The sequence below is a fragment of the Neolamprologus multifasciatus genome, chromosome 3, assembly GCF_963576455.1.
Source record: "Neolamprologus multifasciatus chromosome 3, fNeoMul1.2, whole genome shotgun sequence".
Taxonomy (NCBI): domain Eukaryota; kingdom Metazoa; phylum Chordata; class Actinopteri; order Cichliformes; family Cichlidae; genus Neolamprologus; species Neolamprologus multifasciatus.
In genome coordinates, this window is record NC_140441.1 from 37026125 (window position 1) to 37048819 (window position 22695).

General features: G+C 39.1%; 1 protein-coding gene and 2 pseudogenes across 3 annotated transcripts; 1 reads left to right on the top strand and 2 right to left on the bottom strand.

Annotated features, from left to right (window-relative positions):
• Window positions 1-583: 583 nt before the first annotated feature.
• LOC146522962 (Fc receptor-like protein 5) lies at window positions 584-12914 on the bottom strand. The gene is made up of 5 exons (XM_085142388.1): window positions 9563-12914; window positions 6626-6889; window positions 6223-6492; window positions 2256-2399; window positions 584-693 (listed from the first exon to the last, which is right to left on the bottom strand). Exons 1-5 carry the CDS (start codon window positions 9591-9593, stop codon window positions 653-655), a joined length of 750 nt encoding a protein of 249 aa, XP_084998514.1. The 5' UTR covers window positions 9594-12914; the 3' UTR covers window positions 584-652.
• Window positions 2772-4266, top strand: LOC146522963 (uncharacterized; annotated as a pseudogene). The gene is made up of 3 exons (XR_014870959.1): window positions 2772-3221; window positions 3307-3589; window positions 3681-4266. The product of XR_014870959.1 is annotated as an uncharacterized LOC146522963 (transcript).
• Window positions 12915-15702: 2788 nt separating the features above from the next.
• LOC146522964 (Fc receptor-like protein 5) lies at window positions 15703-22305 on the bottom strand (annotated as a pseudogene). The gene is made up of 3 exons (XR_014871096.1): window positions 21792-22305; window positions 18098-18360; window positions 15703-17983 (listed from the first exon to the last, which is right to left on the bottom strand). The product of XR_014871096.1 is annotated as an Fc receptor-like protein 5 (transcript).
• Window positions 22306-22695: the final 390 nt, after the last annotated feature.

Here is a 22695-nt window from a genome sequence, read left to right on the forward strand (position 1 = left end):
ACGCAACAAGTGTAAAAATGCCCACAAGGTGGAGACAGACAGACACAATGCTGATGAGGACATTTGTGAGACTAGTTTTCACATTTTTTGATGTCAAAGGCACATCTGCCTGGTTTCTGTTATTTCTTCATCCCACTTACCACAGCAGATAGTTTCTATAATGCCAGGTTACAGAGTAACACAAGAGTAATGTTTCTAAAAGTAAGAACATATTTTTTGATGTATTTAGAACAGCAGTAATACAGACAGACACTGACACATAAAATGATACATTAAACCACAGCACATATTATAAATTAAAGAAGTATTTGACAAATCTCTTACAGCAGGTTTATAAAAAACAATATACTAGTTTGTAAATACAATCCTATATAAAGCAAATGCAGCCTGGAGCGTGAGCTGAACTGGTGAAGGTTTGCACTCTCAGAGTGCTTCTTCATAACATTGTGACATTCAATTTGTCCTTTAAACATAAAACTCATTAAATGCAAAACTGAGACAGTTTTCTGTTCAGTTTATATAATTTTAGATTCATACAAAATCGAACATCATTGCTGCTGAGAGGTTATTAAGGTTGAAAAGATCAGTGTAAGACTATTGCTTTAATCCCAGTGGTATGTTGATTGTTGATCATCTTCTTCACATACTCAAGTTACAGACGATCAGGCCATTTCCTTTTAGCCTCAGCTCGAGCTGCAGGAAGAACAGAAACTATTTATAGTGCGACATTTTTCAAAGGTGACATTTAGTCACGTATAAGCTGCTTCATACAACAGCAACAACAACACCTCCTATTGTTTCCAGAGAACCAGCTCTGTTGACACATTGACTGTAACAAGGATATCAGATAACTGTTTGTCAGCTGTTCTGCCACAGAAATGACTCAACAGCAGCTGGAAACTTTGCTGTGAAACGTGATGCAAACAAGTGAACATCCATCCTCGCTGCAGGAGCATGAACATACTCAGACACAACCAGGGGGCTGCATTACACAGTGTAATTTGACTTTGCACCACTGTGGATGCCCCGCTCCCCTTAATGTGGTTAGACTGAACCAAAGTTTATAATAACTTCTTCTACTCTATGGTTTCACTCAGTCAAACAGACGTTGCCTTCAGGTGACAGGATGATCGTTATCTGTGTGTTAGGTCTGATATCATTAGCTTGTTCTGGCTCCAAATGCCCACCAAGCAGCAGCTTAAGAAGCAAAAGTAAAATGGTGAAATTCTGACAGTGAAGATGTCCAGGCCTGCATGAAAAAGAGGACACTTTAGATTTAATGGAGGCAGAAGTTAGTAGTAACCTATACTGTAGCCTTCTGATTGGTATATAACCTGCTCTACCACTAATGCATTCACACACACATTCAAAGTGACATTTTGGTTCACAGCACTGGATTAAACCCATAAAAAATTTCATTTCAAGCTGTAAGGTTGGGGAAACCCACAGTCAGCTGGGACTGAGGAAGCCTCTGGGATGAGTGACCAAATGTTTCTCCCACTGAAAACATTACGTCAAGTAGTGTTTGGAAACAATAAAGTTGAAAGTCCTTTCAAATGGTTGCTTCAGGCATTCACCAGGTCTGCAACCTCATGCAGTCAGATTCCATCTTTAAAGCAACTTTTGTGCCTGATGACTAAAGTAATAAAGTCCAGCCTGAACCTCATGGATCTAAAACTGAACTTCAGAAATTTCTCCACAAATAGTGACAGAGTGAGGTAATGCTACTTTTCTTTGATAATCTGCCAAAAAAAATGCAAGATACAGAGACAAATACCAAAACAACACTGGAGGTTAAGTTATTTAGAGTTAGAGTTATTAGACTCTCAATAAGAACGCACATTTACAGCAGTGGTTCAGCTCACTGGTTTCAGCAGGGGATGCATATGTCATAAAGCTAATACAGAAACCTGAGCTTTTACTCTGAGTTCTGCTCCCAGCTTTCATGTCTTCTCTCCACTGTCTTATTGCAATAAAGGCCTTCCAAAAAAGTGCATGTTAAAGATCAGTAAGAGAGGTGCAGCATCTGCAAGTAAGCCTGCAACTAAGGTGGCACCATGCGCACAAGGCCTAATGGGTTAAAAGTCTTACATTGTGAACTTAATGTCCAGAGTGAAATTTTAGTTCTTGTAAAGTTTACTCATCGTATATGATAATAATTCATTTTTGAAATTTCTTCAGCACCTATGTCCTCTGACCCCTTAAAGAAAATTGACATAAACCAACATAATCAGGATTTTTTGAAGTTTTCTTACCTTGAGCCCACTTCCTGTAGGTGTACACAGCCAGTATGAGTATACAGGTGTAGAGGATGAACAGCAGGATGGTGCTCAAAAGTTTGGGCAGAGCGATCGGAGGAGTAGGATCAGGATCAGGGGTGGTCGCGGGAATATTATTCTCTGTTAGGAGATAAAGTTTTATAATCAGTTCTTCTGTTTAGAGCGAGCGTTACATAAAAAACATTAATTTACAGTTTTTTCTGAATGCTTAAACCCTAACTGTGATTCTTATAGCACAATTCCTAAAACTATTAATACTTATAGCAAAACCACTCACTGAGTTTGCAAAACTAAAAGCACAAACACTGCTTTGCACTCAATTTGCAATTTTGTAACACACACTTTGCAAAACTGTAGGCACAATTCACTGCACAACACTCTTTTTGCAGAACTTTAAACACAACTCACTGCTTACACTCAATTACCAAATTTCCAACACACTCCTAGCAAAATTATACACATGTATGGGTATCATTAAAACTATTTTGCCAACTGTCTGGCACACTTTCACATGTGAAAACTGTTTTAGATAATTAGTCCACTTTGCAATCAGCCTAAGCACTATAAACAGGCCACAGGTAAGCTGTCTATGTGGAGTACAATGGAAGGAGCAGTAAGAGTGAGAAGAGTGAGAATCAGAGGAGGCCGAGGGAGAGGACGTGGAGGTGAAGAAGTTGGAGGAAGAGGACGTGGAGGTGAAGAAGCAAGAGGGTTAGAGGAAGTTAGAGGAAGAGGACAAGGAGGAGCAAGAAGAGGACGAGGAGGGGGAAAAGGAAGGGTAAGAAGAGTAAGAAACAGAATAACTGATGACATCAGAGCTACAATAGTGGACCATGTCATCAACCATGGGATGACCCTGAGGGAAGCTGGCCAACGGGTTCAGCCTAAACTGAGCCGCTACACTGTGGCAAGCATCATTAGGACATTTCGAAATGAGAATCGGTAAGTACTTTGTAGCACTGCCATACTCTAATGAGAAACACAACAGTACCATACATGCAAAAATACTGAAATTGTTACTTTACAGAATTGCTAGACGTCCAGATGTTGGGGGCAGAGGCAGAATGTTCACTCCAGAGCAAGAGACCCATATAGTGAACATGGTGATTGCCAATAATGCAATAAGACTGCGCGAAATACAGCAGCGCATAATTGATAATGACACCATCTTTCAAAATATACACAGTGCAAGCATTTCTGCACTAAGTCGTGTACTTGCGCGCCACAGAATAAGAATGAAGCAAATTTACAGAGTTCCTTTCAAGACAAACACAGAACGTGTAAAGCAACTGCGATATGACTATGTGCAGGTAAGCTAGTGTCATTGGTTCTGAATTTGGAAGTGCATACTGTAGTGCTGTGCATGGGCCTGATGTGTTGCATTTGTTTTGTCTTGTCCAGAGAGTGATGGAACTAGAAGCAGATGCAACGGGACATGAGCTACTTTTTGTAGATGAGGCCGGTTTTAACCTCAGTAAAACCAGGAGACGTGGCAGGAACATTATTGGACACCGTGCCATCATCAATGTCCCAGGACAACGTGGTGGTAACATAACCATGTGTGCAGCTATAAGCCAAAATGGTGTTGTTCACCATCATGTAACCATAGGCCCATACAACACTGCACACATTATTGCATTCCTGGACACCTTGCATGACATGCTCACTGTTCAGAGACCAGAGCAGACCCGATATGTCATCATATGGGACAATGTTAGTTTCCATAGGGCTGCTTTGGTCCGCAACTGGTTTACAGACCACCCATCCTTCATGGCACTCAACCTCCCTCCATACTCTCCATTCTTAAATCCCATTGAGGAGTTCTTCTCTGCCTGGCGCTGGAAAGTGTACGACCGTCATCCTCATCAACAGGTAGCCCTTTTACAGGCAATGGAGGAGGCATGTGGAGATATTCACCAGGCATCATGTCAGGCCTGGATACGGCATTCAAGGAGATATTTTCCCCGGTGCCTTGGACTGGAGGATATCGCGTGCGATGTGGACGAAATTTTGGGGCCGGACCCAGAAAGACGACATGATGTAGGCTGATTGTCTTTTTTTCCCCTTTTTTTTGTGAAATTCCTATTTTGTGTTCTGACTTTGTCTTGGTTTTGATGAGTGTGAATAAACACCAATACTTGAAGTTTGGATCCTTGTATGTTTACATGACACTATGACAAAAGTGTGACCTCAAATTGACATCTGTACACAGAGAAAGCAAAAGCCAGATGTGTTTTGTATTCATACCATCAGTGTGCAGTTGGCGCATTGTGTGCTTAGTAGATGATGGCTTGTGTGTACTGTTTGATACGAAAACACCATTTTTACGAAGGTGTGAAGAGTTAATCTAGCTGTGTTCGCTTTTGCAAGAGAACTACAATGTTTTGATAATTGGGTGACAGGTTTTCTTATTTGTGTGTAGAGTTTTGCAAAAATAGCCAATAGTTACAAAAAATGTGCTTAAGCAATCAGAAAAAACTGTAAAATCCATATTTTGTGTTGATACATATGCAGAGTTTACTGTGCATTTCACAAAAAATATTTCAAGGAACCACATCAGGACATGAAAAACAGAGCTTCTGTGAAATGAGTCAAAGTTTTCAGCATAAAGATGAGATGTATGACAAACCTTATACCTGGCCTACTGTTCCACTTCCTGTGGTAGAACCGCTGCATATCCAGGAAGCAGCTCATATATGTGAAAAAACCTGACACACTTCATGTGACATTTCATTTCATTTGCTACAGTAGTTAGATTTTTCACATTGGTTTTATAACGAAACACACAGTCATTTCATTTCTGGATAAGAAAGCAAATTACTCCATAAATATTTTAAACCAAATCTAAAATTCTAGCACATAGAACACTGCAGGCAGTGTGTTCTCATTCTGGGACATCGATTAAAGCATTTATCTGCCAAATACCAGCTTCATTTCCATCATAGTTGTGTGTTTAAGAAAAGAACTGGTTATTTCTCAAGTGTCTTCTCTAGACCCTACGACTCTAAGACACCAGAAAAAGCATGTGATAGAGTGCAAGATAGTGACTTTGTACTGTGTACTGTGTGCAGAAGTCAGGACGTCGGTGTCAGAGAAGTACACGAGAAGGGTGTTGCAGGACATGTAACAGGATGAGACAGTGATGAGGGGCATGGTGGGAATAACAGATGGGTTTATGATGGGGTTGGGATGACATCAGAGATCAGCTCTGAGCTCCTTCTTATTTCAGATGGTGATGGACAAGCTGACAGATGAGGAGTTTCTGTGGACTATGATGTTTGCGGATGACACTGAAATTTGTATTTAGAGAGGAGTGGGGAATAGGTGGAAGAGAGCCTGGGGAGGTGGAGGTAAGTTCTGGAGATAAGATGAATGAAAGTCCCGAGAAGTAAGCTAGAATACATGTTTGTGAATGTGGGAGACAGTGCACAAGAGAGGCAAAGAAGAGAGTGCAGGCAAGGTGCTGTGGGCAGAGATGAGTGTCATGAGTGTGAGTTATGGCAAAAGGATAACAGGAAGAATGAAAGGGGGAATTACAAATTGATAGTTACAGCTGCTGTGATATATAGTTTGGACAAGGTAACACATCACCTCTCCCACCTCACAGCTGGAGGTGGGAGAAGTGACGATATACAGCGAGAATAAAACTGAAAACTACTTGGTTAACTTTTGATTTAGGAATATAAAACTTTAGGTTAATCAATGTCCCGGAAATGTTAAGATTTAGTTTACTCTTTAAAACTTATAGTTTTAAACCTGACTTTCACCAGGCAGCATAGAGGGGTAGACATACTGGTGCATTATGGTGATACAGGTTTTGCTAATAAGTTGTGGTCAGGTTTATCCAAAAAACATCCCATTAAATCACCAGGTTATAACTGAAACTGCTTTATGTATGTAAAAGTATTTATAAGCTGTCAGACGAAACCTTCATGAAACCTACCATCATCATCACCTCTCACTTCCAGCCTGATCTCCGGTGACTGTCCTTTTGTGGGATGAACACACTTGTAGAAGCCTTCGTTCTCCTTGGACACATGGATAAAGCTCAACCTTCCTTCAGGCCTTTTTTCAATAAAAGTACCATTTCTGTAGAAAGCAGTACTGAAATTGGACGTAGACTCCTTTGCATATTTTTCCTTATAGGAGCAGTTTAGTGTCACACTGTCTCCCTCAGTCAGAGGAACAGCAGGACCCTGCAGGATGACACCAGCTGAAATGCAGAGAGAGAAACTGTGGTCTCTGACTCTGGTTTTGTTCTTAGTTAAAAAAAATTGCAAAATGTGTTAATTTTATTTTTACTTAAGCTACAACATCAACAATCTAACATTACTTAGAAAGCTTACTTGTCACTGTGATGTTGATGGCGTTGCTGCACTCCCCGCTGTCAGACTCACACCAGTACACTCCACTGTCTGATGGGTAGACACCTTTGATGGTGCAGGATGATCCATTTAATTGGCCCCAGGTCTCACATGAAACAGAAGACTTTGTGGAGGTGTTTCTCTTCACTGTCCAGCTGCTGAAGCTGCCTGGCACTGCACAGCTCAGAGTCACAGTTTCATAATAAAAGAAGACTGACCTGCCGGGATGGATGCTCAGAGTAGCAGCTGCAGGTTCAAAAACATCAGGTTAAAACACATCACTTGACATGTAGTACACGCAGTGTGAGACGATCAATGACATAGATGCTGAAACCTTTTCTGCCACTGCATAGATTGAAACCAGCGACCGTTTTGGACAGAAGTTTCCACAAACTCAACATTGCCAAGAACGACATGGCAATTTTAGGCTTTTAAGCCCCACGCCCTGCTACCAGGGGTAAAAAGGAGGAGCTCACGTTTAAACGGTTATAACACGGTGTCCGGACATGTGTGGTATCCACAGAAACCTCTGAATCTCAGTTAAAATCTCATATAAACCATTTCTACAAAAACTAAACACAACGAAAACAAGTCATGATTAAACAAACAGTTACGTAAATGTGCACAAGTCCGCTAAACAAACAAAACCAAACAAGAAATTCTCCAGACTTTATGTTACCGGCTAAAGAAAGGTGAGTTATCATCCAGAGATATCAACAATTCCAAACACCAAGTTTCACCACACTCTGACCAAAATTCACTGAATGAGCCGCAAAAGAAGACCACAAAAACACATAGCGGCGCAAATGCGCTAAGACAGAAATTGGCTTAATGCTCAGATTTCGCAGTTAGCCATTAGCCACGTGATTATCAGCAGTTTCCACGGCTAACTAACCGCATCAGAGCCATTTCTGTCAAAAACCTACATTTTAGACCCACCTACAGACACGTGACTGGATGGAGGTCACATGTAGTAATTTTGGGGCCACGTTGAGTTTGGCCTTGCAAGTTCTGATTGGTTGAAGTGACGTGAACGTGGCATCATTACTGTGATTCTATTGGCTCAAACGATTAAAAAGAGGTGTCAATCATGCAAATTTACCAAAAGAAACCAAAGTTACAGCCCCTCAGAGTTTAAAGGGCCAGAGGCCAATTAAACGCTTCATGCGCACTGCAGAAAAGGGCCGTTACCATGTAAATGTGTGGTTAATTCTTCAAAAATGTATTAAAAAACAAGCATTTTTAGGCATGTTAATAAAATCAATGAATTTCTGCTTAGTTTTATTTTGATACCAAAATTGTAAGCACAGAGTTTGTATTTGCGGAGAAATAATCAATTAATTTTGGGCATTTCATTTCAGAGCAGGAAGCTCAGAAGCCCCTTTGGTGCTCAAGATTAATGATTTCTTTGAAATGTTTTCTTTCCACTTTAATCTCTAATCTTAACCTTGTTCCATTTCAAAAAAAGTAATTGGTTGCACAAATTTGGATTTTTTTTCGATTTTCTCAAATCTGCACTGCACATCAAGAGAATACTTTCAGGTTCAATATACACACACTTAAATCTTTTACTTAATGACAAGGTCAGCTTTTCATGGGTGATCATGATTGACTACAACTGATACTTTATGTCTGTCAGCACTAAAGGACTTGTTTCACAGCGCTCATCAGATTAACCAATAATCAAAAAATGGGAAAGTCCAAAGATCTGAATGAAGATCTAAGAAGTAACATACAAAGACACAGACTAAGACACACAAGCTTGACATTGGGAACAAGACAAAAAGAGAAGATGGAGAGGGCGAGAGACATGATGGGCTGTGGAGAACACACACGGATGCACATGAAGGACAGATGAGACAAGGATGAAACACAAGGAGGAAAACCAGGGAACAACTAAGGGAGACAAGACACAGAGAGAAGGCGAGCAGACACAGACATTAGTGGGGAAAGCTGTAAACTCAATGATATTAGAAGAACCAAAACTCAAACCTAAAACTTCTTAACATAGCAAAAAAATCAAACATCAACAAATATGTTAACCTAAAAAAGTAACCTCAAAGAGCTGGGTCAAAGACCCAGAACCAAAACATTCTGCCAATAAGAGAAGTCAAACTTCCCATCAGAATTATGCCTGCAGCTTGTTGTTGGCTGTCACTAATATTTGTTAAATGTTAACCAAATATTTCAACCTTTTTTTGTTTAGTTTTTTAAAGTCATTAAAGATGTAAGAACAGTTGAAGAAACCATTAAAAGCCCACAATTACCTCAACATTCACTCCCCTGATGAGTGTATGGAAACTTCTGACCATGAATGTTCAAGAAGGGTTAATGTTAGCTTTAGGGAAAACTAATCCATGTAAATATTCCACCATGTATGAAGTGATGGGAGTTATAACAACCATGACAGCTGATGTCGCATTAACGTGTATGAAAGGAATTCAAATTCAAACTCATAAAATGCACAAAATCAGGACTCTGCGCAGCTAACAGGGGCTTAGAGACAGATTACACCCGAGGATTCAAGTCATCAGTCCATCACAGAGCTAAACCTGTGAACAATTAAAATAACTAGTTAACCTAGCAGGCATGTGTTTGGACAGTGGGAGGAAGTTAGACTACCAGGAACTCACACAGTCCAAACAAAGATACAAACTCCACTCAAAAGACCCTTTAACCCTTTGGTTCTAAGCTAACACGGCTCATTTCTTAAATTATTTACAGAAGAAAAAGGCAAATATGCTTTCTGATGTTCACATGTAGCAAAGTGTTTTAAAGATTTCAAAAGGTTTTTAAAACTTTAACCATCATTTAAGAATTGACTCATTGCAAATGAGAAAAACTGCATGCAAGTTATAAATGTAAAAACAAACAAAGATCTGTTGTTGACAAATATGAATAAAAAGTCAGTTTTCTTACTGATCATGAGGCAGACTGGTGCGATCATCATCCTGTTTTAAAGATGACTTTGTTTGAAGTCTGAAAACTAATTTAAACCACATCCTGCCAAAGCCTTCTCACACCGTACACAGCGCACACCCACAAAATAACATAAAAAAAAAACTCATCAAGTACCCTATCCTGGACCTGCAACACCTTTGCATTTATATCTAGAGACCCTAAAGTCTAAATGTCTTCTTTCTTTCTGTTCCTTTAGAAAAAGTAGTTGAATGTGTGGACTGTAAAACAGAGTTTTACAGATGGAACATTTTCTGTATTAATATTACAAATATAAGCCAGGGTTACATAAACTAGGCCTAAGGTTGTGCATGTGCACAGTGGTATCTCTGCTAAAATATAACACTCAATTCAATTTTATTTATACAGCACCAAATCACAACAACAGTCGCCTCAAGGCTTTATATTGTAAGGTAGATCCTACAATAGTACATACAGAGAAAAAACCAACAATCATATGACCCCCTATAGCAAGCACTTTGGTGACAGTGGGAAGGAAAAACTCCCTTTTAACAGGAAGAAACTTCCAGCAGAACCAGGCTCAGGGAGGGGCGGGGCCCCTAAGTGACTTATATATCGCGTTTAACCAGAGTAGCGAAAGACCGCGTTGCTCTGAAAATGATGTGCCGGGAGTTTGCCGTTCTCGGCAGCTCTAGTGACCCTCGAGTTCCCGGCGAGCTATCGAGCTGGTGGGTAACAGACGTCTCTGAAAACATCGGAGCACTTTTGCAAATATGTGATATCTTGATCCAAGGAGCTTAGAAAGAAAAGCGTCTGGACTTCTTTAAGTTGCTTGAAGACATTTCACCTCTCATCCGAGAAGCTTCTTCAGTTTTAAGAGTCAAATGGTGTAGAGTCCCAGATTTAAGCCTTGTGGGAGTTTCCCCCCAAAGAGGGACAATGGACCCCCTGATGATCCTCTACTTAATCACATGAGCCAAGGTGTGAAAACGGGTGTGGGTCACAATCAGCCAGGGTTTTGGGTGAGCTCATTGTGAAACCTAGCCCCACCCTATCATGTGATTTCCTGAGGTCAAAGAAGCCATTTATGTCCACTGTGACGCCTTAACGCCCACTCACACTCTGGGCCATCTGACCTCAGGAAATCACATGATCACTGAAATCACTGTGAGCGACCATCTTTGAACAGAGGTGGTGGCCTACGACACCAACTGTCTGCCATCTATAATCTAATTTTGAAGGCGTCTGGGAAGGGACGTTAAATCCATACTGTAGATCTGTGCAAACACAGAATACTGATTAGCAGCAATATAACAATTCATATAACAATTAAATGAAATAGGCTGTAATTGCATGTAGCTTGCATGTATGCTGTTTTTCTTGTTTTCATAGCCCTGGTAATATGTGTTTAAACTCAGTGAGTTGTGAAGTCTTTTCTTCTTCCTCATTTTCAGTGCCGTTCAATGCCGTTCTTTAATTATTATCGGTTCAACATAAGTTGTTTTTTGGCAGAGAACAAAAAATACATATCACCACACAAGTGATGGGTCTGCCTGGCACAGACCCACTGCTGGAATGAGACAATTCTACTACAACAGCAAAAGCAAGACACCAAAGTTCTTTGTGTTACATGTGCACGAGGGAGAGTGCCGTTCCTTCGCTTGACCCCAGTTGCTCTCGTCTGCTCCCTTGTAGCACTGCTCTTTATTGTCGTTACATGAATATGCATAGGTTCATTAACCCATGATGTCTTACATAGGTATACATGTGAACAAAGAGTACCTTGTCTGTGTGTCGTATAGGTATGTGTGTGGGTGTGTGGGGTCAAGATGTGACCCTGTGAAGACTCCCCAAAGCTGGTGCCAGGAGTCCAGCGGTCCACCTAAACAAAAGGCTCTTGTACTTAAACAGATACAGAGTAGGTGTCCTCCTATACCATAAATCAGTAAGAGAAGGTACGACCTCTCTCATGACCTTAAGATGTGTGCGTATGCCAGAGTGGGTAGCATACAGAGTCTTTGCAGACTGTTAAGGATCAGACCTCTATCATTATGCAATCGATTATAAAAGTCTAAGCATTTATGAGTACATATTTCTAAGCATAAATGACAATCAACAATATAACCCTAACAACAAGGATAAAGCAAACACCAAGGATCTATCTAACAATTTCAAGGTTTCATATGAGAAATACTTCATAAAATAACCCAATGAGTGTTTGTGGACACACAGTCCAGTTTTGTTGTGTTACTTGACATAAACTGCCTCATCTTTGTTATCAAATACATCATCAAGATTTTTTTTACACTTCACTATCTTAATTAATAACAAGTGTGTGTGTGTATTTTCAGTTTTTGTTTTTTATTTGCCAGGTAGTCATCTGATCATGCTGGAACTCAGAGTGCCCTGGGAAGAGCAGATTGAGGAGGCCAACGAGAGAAAACTAGCCAAGTACCAGGAACTAGTGCATGAGTGCAGGGGAAGGGGGTGGGAGACACTCTATGAGCCCATAGTAGTGGGTTGTAGGGCTGCAGGATGAACACTCTGCAAAGTCCTTGACCAGCTGGGTGTGGCTGGGGCAATGAAGAAGAGGTCCATCCAGGCTGTAAGTGAAGCGGCAGAGAAAGCCACAAGGTGGCTGTGAATTAAGAGGGCTGATCCGTGGCGATCACCCCCGGCTGCGTGTATGATGTTGCAAGATCCAAAATGCCTAATGACCCCAGGATACATCACTGAAGATGCATGCCAGTGCATCGAGGAGATGTTTCTTGCACAATCATATCAAATGTCTCTAAACACATATGTATTGTTAACTTAAAAAATGTCCATGACCAAAAACCAACACACAGTTCTTTTGAGATAAATTTACATTCTGCTGTGAGACCAAGCTGTTGGACAAGCTGTCAGTTTGGCTGTTCTTGCTCTTCTCTCAGTCAAATCTCTTCTTGTTGTGGTTCTGCTTGCCCATTGTTTGGATGATTGCTTTGTCCTATGTTTTGTCTTCCTGTGCAACATAAAACAAGTTATTTGCTTCTCAAAATTGATCATTAACATATTATGTTGTTTGGACACTCTGGTCAACATGTGGTTAAGCTAACAAACTTACATCTTAGATTGTGGAAAACAATAAATATTTCAAATTAAAAGCAAGAAAGACTAAAGAGAGAATTTATCATGCATTATGCAGTTTTTCTTTTGAGCTGAGAGGGCCAATAAAATTCACATTGAATAGCTTTAAGCTATAGCAGATCACCAAGCACTCCACGCTTCAGTTATATGAGATGTCATATATTTATATTTTTAGCACAGACTGATTTTTGAACTTTTATTTCTTGATCTAAATAAAGGATCCAGATCGTTGTAAACAAAGACTCTTGTAGGTCTGATATTAGACACCTTTTGTCAAGCAGGTGTATTCATATCAATCTGATTGATGTTTATTGATGCCCAACATTTACAGATTGCATTGAGTGATGTTAGGATGAAAACTGATAGTGACTGGAAATTGTAGAAATTTCATAATACAGCAACTGTAGCCATATATTTTACATTTAGTATGAGGTAACATGGAGGTTTTTGTTTTTATATTGCATAAGAATAGCACTGATGACAACACTGATATTACCACTCAATTACACGAGGTAGTTTTTGTGTAATAAGCAGGAAGTTAATACCGTATTCATGATTACTGATTGAAACAAGCATCAGGAAGTCTTGAAAGAACTGGAATTAATTATTAGCATTTTTCCTAAGTCAGTTTAAAGGAATAATACATATTAATACATTAGATTCACGTGTGAGTGTAGAGAATCCTCTTTCACAGCATAGTTTATATCTGGATGACAATACATGATATGCTAAAAATATTTCAGATAGGAAAGAAAGTGGAAAACATGTTTAAAATGTCCAGTACACACAAATACAATGCCATGTTCTCGCACTTGTCTAATTCAGGGTTGCACAGGATGAATGCCACCGTCCTGTGCAGCATTCATCATTAACTGACCTCTAAGCATCCAAAGATCCTGTCAGGGTACCTCGGTTGACCCAGTGTTTTATATTTAGTTTCATATTTCATGTTTGGGCATCATAAATCAGAAATGATGTTTTCATATTTATATCATATAATATTATATTTATATTACATTATATAGTTTTTGAGTGTTGTTTATTTAATATTCGCTGACTTATGTTCTCTACTAGTTTAATTTCTACCACTCTTGAGTTTATCTTGTTGTTTGGGTTGTCGTGTGTGTTTTATGGTTCCCTTTCATGTCATTGTTTCATCTGTGTGCCCTTCCTCAGTGTCTCCCAGTTAAGTCAGTCTTGTCTTCATGTTGTTTTGTCATTTTGTCTTTCTAGCCATGTCTCTCCTTCCCTCTCTCTTCCTCCATGTTTCTCCCTCTCTGCGTCCCTCGCCCTCTTGCTCATGTGTTTGTTTCATCTCCCTTACCTGTTCCCATGTTCTCGTTCTTGTGTTTCATTCTTGTGTGAAATGTATAGTTTTCAGGGTTTTTATTGGTTTTTAGCGTTATTTTGTTATCGTTTTTATTGTTTACTCGGTTTTCCTGGGTCTTTTCACGTGTGTTATGAATAAATCTTATTTTTTTCGGTACCGGTACTAGTTTTATTTTGTTGTATTTATCTGCGACACCTTAAAGGCCGGTCCGTGAAAATATTGTCGGGCATAAACCGGTCCGTGGCGCAAAAAAGGTTGGGGACCGCTGGTGTAGAGGTTGTCTCAGTCTTTCCTTATCCCTCGTCTGAGTCTCTTCTCACCTCCCCTCATGTTTCATGGTTTCCTAGTATTTTTCCCAGTTCAGGTTATTTTTGCATTCTGATTTTTACTTATTTCTTACCCTTGTCTGCGCTTGGATCTGCACCTCGCCTCACATGATCTGCAACAGCAGGTCTTGACAGATCTAGCCTCTCCTGCAGCAAGCAGCACCAAGCCGCTGTTTGGAAGGTCTTTGAACAACCTTTTCACAGAAACAGACTGTCATATTAAAAAAATGCACCATTATAATTTGTGTGTAAAGTAAAATTATTAATTTGTCTTTTTTCTTTTCTATCTAAAATAACATATTGGAATGCACTGGAATATTTAGATTATATTATTAGAAATAAACCACTACAAAAGTCACTGGGTGGAGCTATATTCTGAGGACACCACACCTCTGAGCCATTGACCTATGCTGTTGAAGTTGGAGTTGAAACCAGTCCATTGGTTTATATAAACATGGATCTAGGATGCAAGTCCTCATAACATAGCTATCCACTCACAGCGAATTTCTGAGTGGCTCTTTTCTAATGATAGACATTGAATATTCCAATATGATATTTTAGAAAAAGCAAAAGAATAGTTATTATTTTACTTTATACACAAATTATAACAGTGCCTTTTTAATAGGACACTCTGTATCTGTAAAATTGTTGCTCAAAAAACTGACAGTTACATCGTGCTTGCTTTAACATTGTTTTTTCTTTTGGATTTTTCAATATGCAAGTGGCTTGCTTGGCGTTACTCGCTGCAGGAGAGGCTGGATCTTTGGATGGTTAGAGGTCAATCAATGACGAACGCGGCACAGGCCTGTGGTTTTTTGACCCACAACCCTGAACTGGACAAACAGGAGAATATGGATGGCATCTTATTTTTCTGTATTGGACATTTTAAACATGTAATTTACCATATTATATATTATCATCAAGATATAAACTCTGCTGTGTAACAGGATCCTCTCATACTCATATGTTAGTCTAATGTATTCATATGTATTATTCTTTTAAACTTAATTATTAGCTTTTTGCATGTTTCCAGTTTATTACAGACTTCCTGATGCTTTTTTAATCAGTTATCATGACCATGGTATTAAATTCCTGCTATTTACAGAAACTGCCACAGCTGTTCTCTGTGGTCATCACTATTCTTAAGTTTGTTTTGATTATTCATGTGGTTATCTATATGTTATTAAATAAAATCATTACACAGAAACTCTTATTACACATAAACTACCACAGGTAATTGAGTGGTAATAACTTATAAATTGCCACAAATCTGTTCAGGTTTGTTCAGTTTTTTTCTTGTTGTTGTTTTTTTGTAAGACGTTTTTTTAATTAAAAGAGAAGAAAACTGTTACTTACACTTTTGCCAAAGTTTCTAGAATTTGCACCAAGCAATGACAGCAATGACAGTGATGACAGTGATGACAACACCACCAACAATGACACCAATGGCACCGGCACTAACAGGGTTGTTAGTGTTATCATTATCATTACCTGAAAAACACAGAATCAATATGTCAACTTTTTTTTTGTTTTTTTTTCTAACCATAGACTTCTAAGAACACTTATCCTCCCACCAATCTCACAGCAGCAACATATCTGCCAAATCGTATTTGCTCTCTGTTTATCACAGATTTATAGTGACGATAACAGCATTCAGTCACTGGCCACAACTGTGCTGAGTCATAGATCAAAGAGGAGGTGACATGTATCGGACTGAAAACCATTGATTATTTTTCAATAGGCTGATAACATCCAAAATAACAGTTACAAGCTCAGACAGAACGCTTTATCCCCTAACCAGTCGCTGGTGACGGGTTTTTTCCCAACGGTTCTCTAAACTACCGTAACAAACCAAACGGATTGTGCAATCTTAAAAATTCCAACGGTTCCTGAAAGCAGCAACATTGCTTACCTTAATGATTTTAGTGTCACATCAGAGTCAGTGTCAACAGAAACATTGACAGTAGAGTCTGCATCACAGCAGCCCAGGGTTGAGAAAGAGTAAGTGAGTGCGAAAGAGCCATACAGAAAACTGAATTTCAGCCCAGATCAGTGAGTAATGATGACAGGGTTTCATGGAAATAAGAACATTATGTGTTATGCCATGCTATTTTATTTTACAAACGACTCATCACCCATCAGCAAATTAGAAAAAGACGAAAATAAGCAAGACAATATCATGATTTGCGTGTATTTACATATTAAAGCAACAACAAATGACTTGTCGCATACATGCAGGTTAATAAGGTTTTAAAATGGCATCATTGTAATTTAGACAGGACTCATTTTTGTTTTGTTTTTGCTTATTTTGATTTCACATCATGTTTGATGGAAAGAAAATCTAGACTTTAGATTAAATCTGAGCAGGATGACAATATTACATTTATATATTTTTTAACACAGGTACCTTGTATGGATCTTTTTGTGTTTAATTTTCTTTAATTAAAAGACCTAAATATGTTCACCTGAAGCCTCCGTGACAAACAGGGAACAGCCGTCATGATCCTGGATCTGGTCACCCAGTGTTTATGTGTTGATCATTAATATTCTGTATATTTGTGGTTCTTGTGGTTTAGGGTTTTTTTTTTGTATTTATAGCTTCCTAAGTTATCTTTAGTATTTTGTGATTTGTAGTCTTCAGGTTTGGTTACTGTGCCTCCATTGTGTTCCTTGTGGTATGTCTAGTCACCCTGGTTCCTATGTTCGTGTATTTCCCGTTTTACTTTGACAGTCACGTGTCTTGTGCTAGAGTATCTGGTTGTTAAGTGATGATTTATGAACCTAGCTTAGCACAAATATAGAAACATCCTCCAAAGAGCTGCTTTTTACTTTCTTGCTTTGAGTACATTTCAGAGACTTTACTTTTTTACTTTTACTTGAGTAAAGAAGTTGAAGCCAACTGTGCTTCCTGCTGCTTCCAATAAAATAAACCCATTGCAACTCCTTAGTCTGTGTGTTTCACTTCATAAGAGGATTTTTCTGACACTTTGGTCCTTTAAGTCCGATTTCAACATCTCTCCTCTTCACTTCCACCAACGCTCACCAACACCGTGCACAGGGGAGACTATATGACTCCCGATAAAGACCTCTGCCCTATCACGTGCAAAGTGCTGATTGGGAAGGTAAGGCAGCAGGAAGGATCTATAAAACTTACAGCTTTAAACCCCACTTTCACTGGGGAGCATAGAGGGACATAGAGAGACAAACTGTGATGTACTGTGGTAACAGGCTTTGTTAATTAGTTGTGGTCAGGTTTATACAAAAAACATCCCATTTAATCACTGAGTTATAACTGAAACTGCTTTATGTATGCAACAGTATTTATAAGCTGTCAGACGAAAACTTCATGAAACCTACCATCATCATTATCATCATCACCTCTCACTTCCAGCCTGATTTCCGGTGACTCTCCTTTTGTGGGATGAACACACTTGTAGGAGCCTTCGTTCTCCTTGGACACATGGATAAAGCTCAACCTTCCTTCAGACCTATTTCCAATAAAAGTACCATTTCTGTAGAAAGCAGCACTGAAATTGGACGTAGACTCCTTTGCATATTTTTCCTTATAGGAGCAGTTTAGTGTCACACTGTCTCCCTCAGTCAGAGGAACAGCAGGGCCCTGCAGGATGACACCAGCTGAAATGCAGAGAGATAAACTGTGGTCTCCGGTTTTGTTCTTAGTTACAAAGTTTGCAAAAATGTGTTAATTTTATTTTCTTTAATATAACCTATCTGGCATTGCAAGCTTACTTGTCACTCTGATGTTGATGGTGTTGCTGCACTCCCCGCTGTCAGACTCACACCAGTACACTCCACTGTCTGATGGGTAGACACCTTTGATGGTGCAGGATGATCCATTTAATTGGCCCCAGATTCACATGAAACAGAAGACTTTGTGGAGGTGTTTCTCTTCACTGTCCAGCTGCTGAAGCTGCCTGGTACTGCACAGCTCAGAGTCACAGTTTCATAAAAAAAGAAGACTGACCTGCCGGGATGGATGCTCAGAGTAGCAGCTGCAGCTTCAAAAACATCAGGTTAAAACACATCACTTGACATGTAGTACACGCAGTGTGAGAAGATCAATGACATAGATGTTGAAACCATTTATGCCACTGCACAGATTCAAACCAGCGACTGTTTTGGACAAAAGTTTCCACAAACTCAACATTGCCAAGAACGACATGGTGATGTTAGGCTTTTAATGATTTCTTTAAAAAATTTTGTTTTCCAGGGTTGTTAATAATAATTGGTTGCACAAATTTGAATTTATTTTCGATTTTCTCAAATCTGCACTGGTTTAAAAGAATACTTTTAGGTTCAATATACACACACTTAATTCTTTTAGTAAGTGACGCTTAATGACACGGTCAGCTTTTCATGGTTAATCATGATTGACTACAACTGGTACTTTATGTTTGTCAGCAGTAAAGGACTTGTTTCACAGCACTCATCAGATTAACCAATAATCAAAAAATGGGAAAGTCCAAAGATCTGAATGAAGATCTAAGAAGTAAGACACACGAGCTTGACATTGAGACAGAGGGGGAAACAGACATGGGACCAAGCAGTGGCGGTCCTAGCCTGTTTGGTGCCCTGGGCGAACACTCCCTCTGCCCCCCCCCCCCCACACACACACACACACACACACAAAACATATTAAGGATCGTACATTAACATAAAACTGTTGTATACACACACACACACGAAGAGAAAGAGAGTATGCAAACGGCTACCAAACAGCCATCATAATTCGTCATACAATGAGAACAGGACAAATCAACAACTGACAATGACTAATTAATATTAAAATCTGTAACATAATGTATTGTTTGGAGTTTAGTCTGTTACTGTTGCTATTTTTACCATTTCTTCTTGGAGCAGCTGTAATCCACATAATTTCCTTAGGGATTAATAAAGTATTCTGATTCTGATTGGTTCAGGATGACCTGCCATTATCCAATCACACATCTGCTTACCTGTATCTTTTGCTCGTTTCTCCTCCTCTTCTTTTCTCTTTTTTCTAAACTGAGCACCTGATGGCTTTGAACTTTTCTTGTCCATCTTCCATTGGTTTTAATTTTGCACTCCAGTATGAACATTCATCCCCCAACCCAAGGATCACCACAACATGATCAAACACATCTACACCTTAGTTCACAGATTCACTTTGTCTAAGGTGTATTTCTGAGATTTCAAACAACCCAGGATTCAAATCATGAATACATAATGGGCTTGGATTTAGAACATTATAAATGAAATGTGCTCTATTTGGAAGTATTAAACCCCGATTCTTTTGTCCCCATGACAGAACAGAGAAAACCAATTCATAGTGTGTTAAAATATTGATATTTCTTTTATTCATTCATCTTCCGGAAGAGAGAGACCTCTGCACAGCTCAAACGCCAGTTGCAAGAACTCTAATATTAGAATCATAAACTGTGGCTCATAAAGGTTTTATTTTGGTACTTTACACGTCACACAGTCTCAAACATTGCTTATATGGCAAGTTCCTCATTTCAGTGTCTTATCTATTAATATGCCTGTGCACTAAAACTTCCTTTTTTTCAGTCTGGCTGAGCACTTAGTTTGTGAGTCAAAAGTGGCCTTGCTCTACAAGCCTTTATTAAAGTACATAAAACAATATAATGAGCAGATACACATTAAAAATATTTCTCTTATCCCTAACAGAAGCAACAGGCCCCCCTCCCCTTTCGACGGCTTGTGTGTGAGACTTTAAATCATCAAACTGTAAATTTTAAATTGTTATTGATCCCTTTACCCCGAGTCCTAAAGTGTATATTTATTTTCTTACTCTTCTTATATTTATTGTTTGTTTACTTGCACTGCTGTAACTGGAGTCTCGTCGTCTCGTCTCTCTGGACTGTAGCGGAGATGACAATAAAGTTTACTTTGACTTCGGCAGCAAGCAGGTGCACCAACGAGAATTTCGAAAAAACATCGGTGCAAATTATAAGTCTGTATTATAATGTCTGGTGTTTTCGTGTTTGTTGGTTTGTTTTTATTTTGTTTAACTTTGCGAGTTGGTTATTAGATGCTGCTCCAGCCGGTCAGAAAATCATCCGCCGCCCCGCCCTCTCCTCTCTGCGCCGCAAGCAGCAGGCGCACCTCGCAAACGAAGGGCGCCCTTGCTCCCAGCAAATGGGCGATAGAAAACCGATCGGTGCTTATGCCATTCCCAATATGCGCTGGCATGACGTCGGGGCAGCACGAGTACGAGCATTTTTTTTTTTTGCCGATGCCCGTGATGCCGCCCCCCCCCACCACGATGCCGCCCCGGGCAACCGCCGGTGTCGCCCGTATCTAAAACCGCTACTGGGAACAAGACAAAAAGAGAAAATGGAGAGGGCGAGAGACATGATGGGCTTTGGAGAACACACATGGATGCACATGAAGGACAGATGAGACAAGGATGAAACACAAGGAGGAAAACCTGGGAACAACTAAGGGAGACAAGACACAGAGAGAAGGCGAGCAGACACAGACACAAGTGGGGAAAGCTGTAAACTCAATGATATTAGAAGAACCAAAACTCAAACCTAAAACTTCTTAACAAAGCAAAAAATCAAACATCAACAAATATGTTAGCCTAAAAAGTAACCTCAAAGAGCTGGGTCAAAGACCCAGAACCAAAACATTCTGCCAATAAGAGAAGTCACTTCCCATCAGAATTATGCCTGCAGCTTGTTGTTGGCTGTCACTAATATTTGTTAAATGTTAACCAAATATTTCAACCTTTTTTTGTTTAGTTTTTTAAAGTCAGTAAAGATGTAAGAACAGTTGAAGAAACCATTAAAAGCCCACAATTACCACAACATTCACTCCCCTGATGAGTGTATGGAAACTTCTGACCATGAATGTTCAAGAAAGGTTAATGTTAGCTTCAGGGAAAACTAATCCATGTAAATATTCCACCATGTATGAAGTGATGGGAGTTATAACAACCATGACAACTGATGTCGCATTAACGTGTATGAAAGGAATTCAAATTCAAAGTCATAAAATGCACAAAATCAGGAATCTGCGCAGCTAACAGGGGCTTAGAGACAGATTACACCCGAGGATTCAAGTCATCAGTCCATCACAGAGCTAAACCTGTGAACAATTAAAATAACTAGTTAACCTAACAGGCATGTGTTTGGACCGTGGGAGGAAGTTAGACTACCAGGAACTCACACAGTCCAAACAAAGACACAAACTCCACTCACAAGACCCTTTAACCCTTTGGCTCTAAGCCAACATGGCTCATTTCTCAAATGATTTACAGAAGAAAAAGACAAATATGCTTTCTGATGTTCACATGTAGCAAAGTGTTTTAAAGATTTCAAAAGGTTTTTAAAACTTTAACCATCATTTAAGAATTGACTCATTGCAAATGAGAAAAACTGTTGTTGACAAATATGAAATAAAAAATCCGTTTTCTTACTGATCATGAGGCAGACTGGTGCGATCATGGTCCTGTTTTAAAGATGACTTTGTTTCTCTAAGAAAACTCTAACACATTTAAACCACATCCTGACACTGCCTGCCCACACATACACAACGCACAACCCCAAAATAACATTAAAAAAAACCCATCAAGTACCCTATGCTGGACATGCAACACCTTTGCATATATTTAGGCTAAGGTTGTGCATGTTATCTGTGCTAAAGTTTAACATCAAAATGTTCTGGTGACACCTAGTGGTTAATCACCTTACTTACAACATATTTGTTTTGACGGTTGTTCAGCAGGAAAAACATTCCTCTTTAATCCAAATTACATCAATAAAGGTTATTCACAGTAATCATTGTAGATAACTGCTGTGAGTTTTATATTTCCTGTTTCCAGTCAGTGGGGTTTTTTTGTATTCTTCAGCCTTATTTCACAGTTTAAAATATTCAAACTCAGGGCACATGCAACGTTTCACATTAATCTTTAACCTTGTAGAGATGAAAAGAAATCTTTCCAACACTGCATACATTAGTGTAGCTTGGATGAGTAAAGAGCTGTGAAAGAGACTTTGTTAAATCCGAATGGATGAATAAGGAGACAAAAAGCTTAATTTTGTCAGATGGGGACAGAAGAAGTCTCTTGTCTGTCATATATATATATATATATATATATATATATATATATATATATATATACATATATATATATGTGTGTGTGTGTGTGCATATGTACTTCAGTTTTTATATTGTTCACTGTCTTTTTTAATTGCTTGATTTATAGGTCTATTTTACTTTCTTTTATTTTGGTATATATATATATATATATATATATATATATTTATGTATGTATGTACAGAGAGAGAGAGAGAGATTATTTTTAAACTTTAGGCATTTAA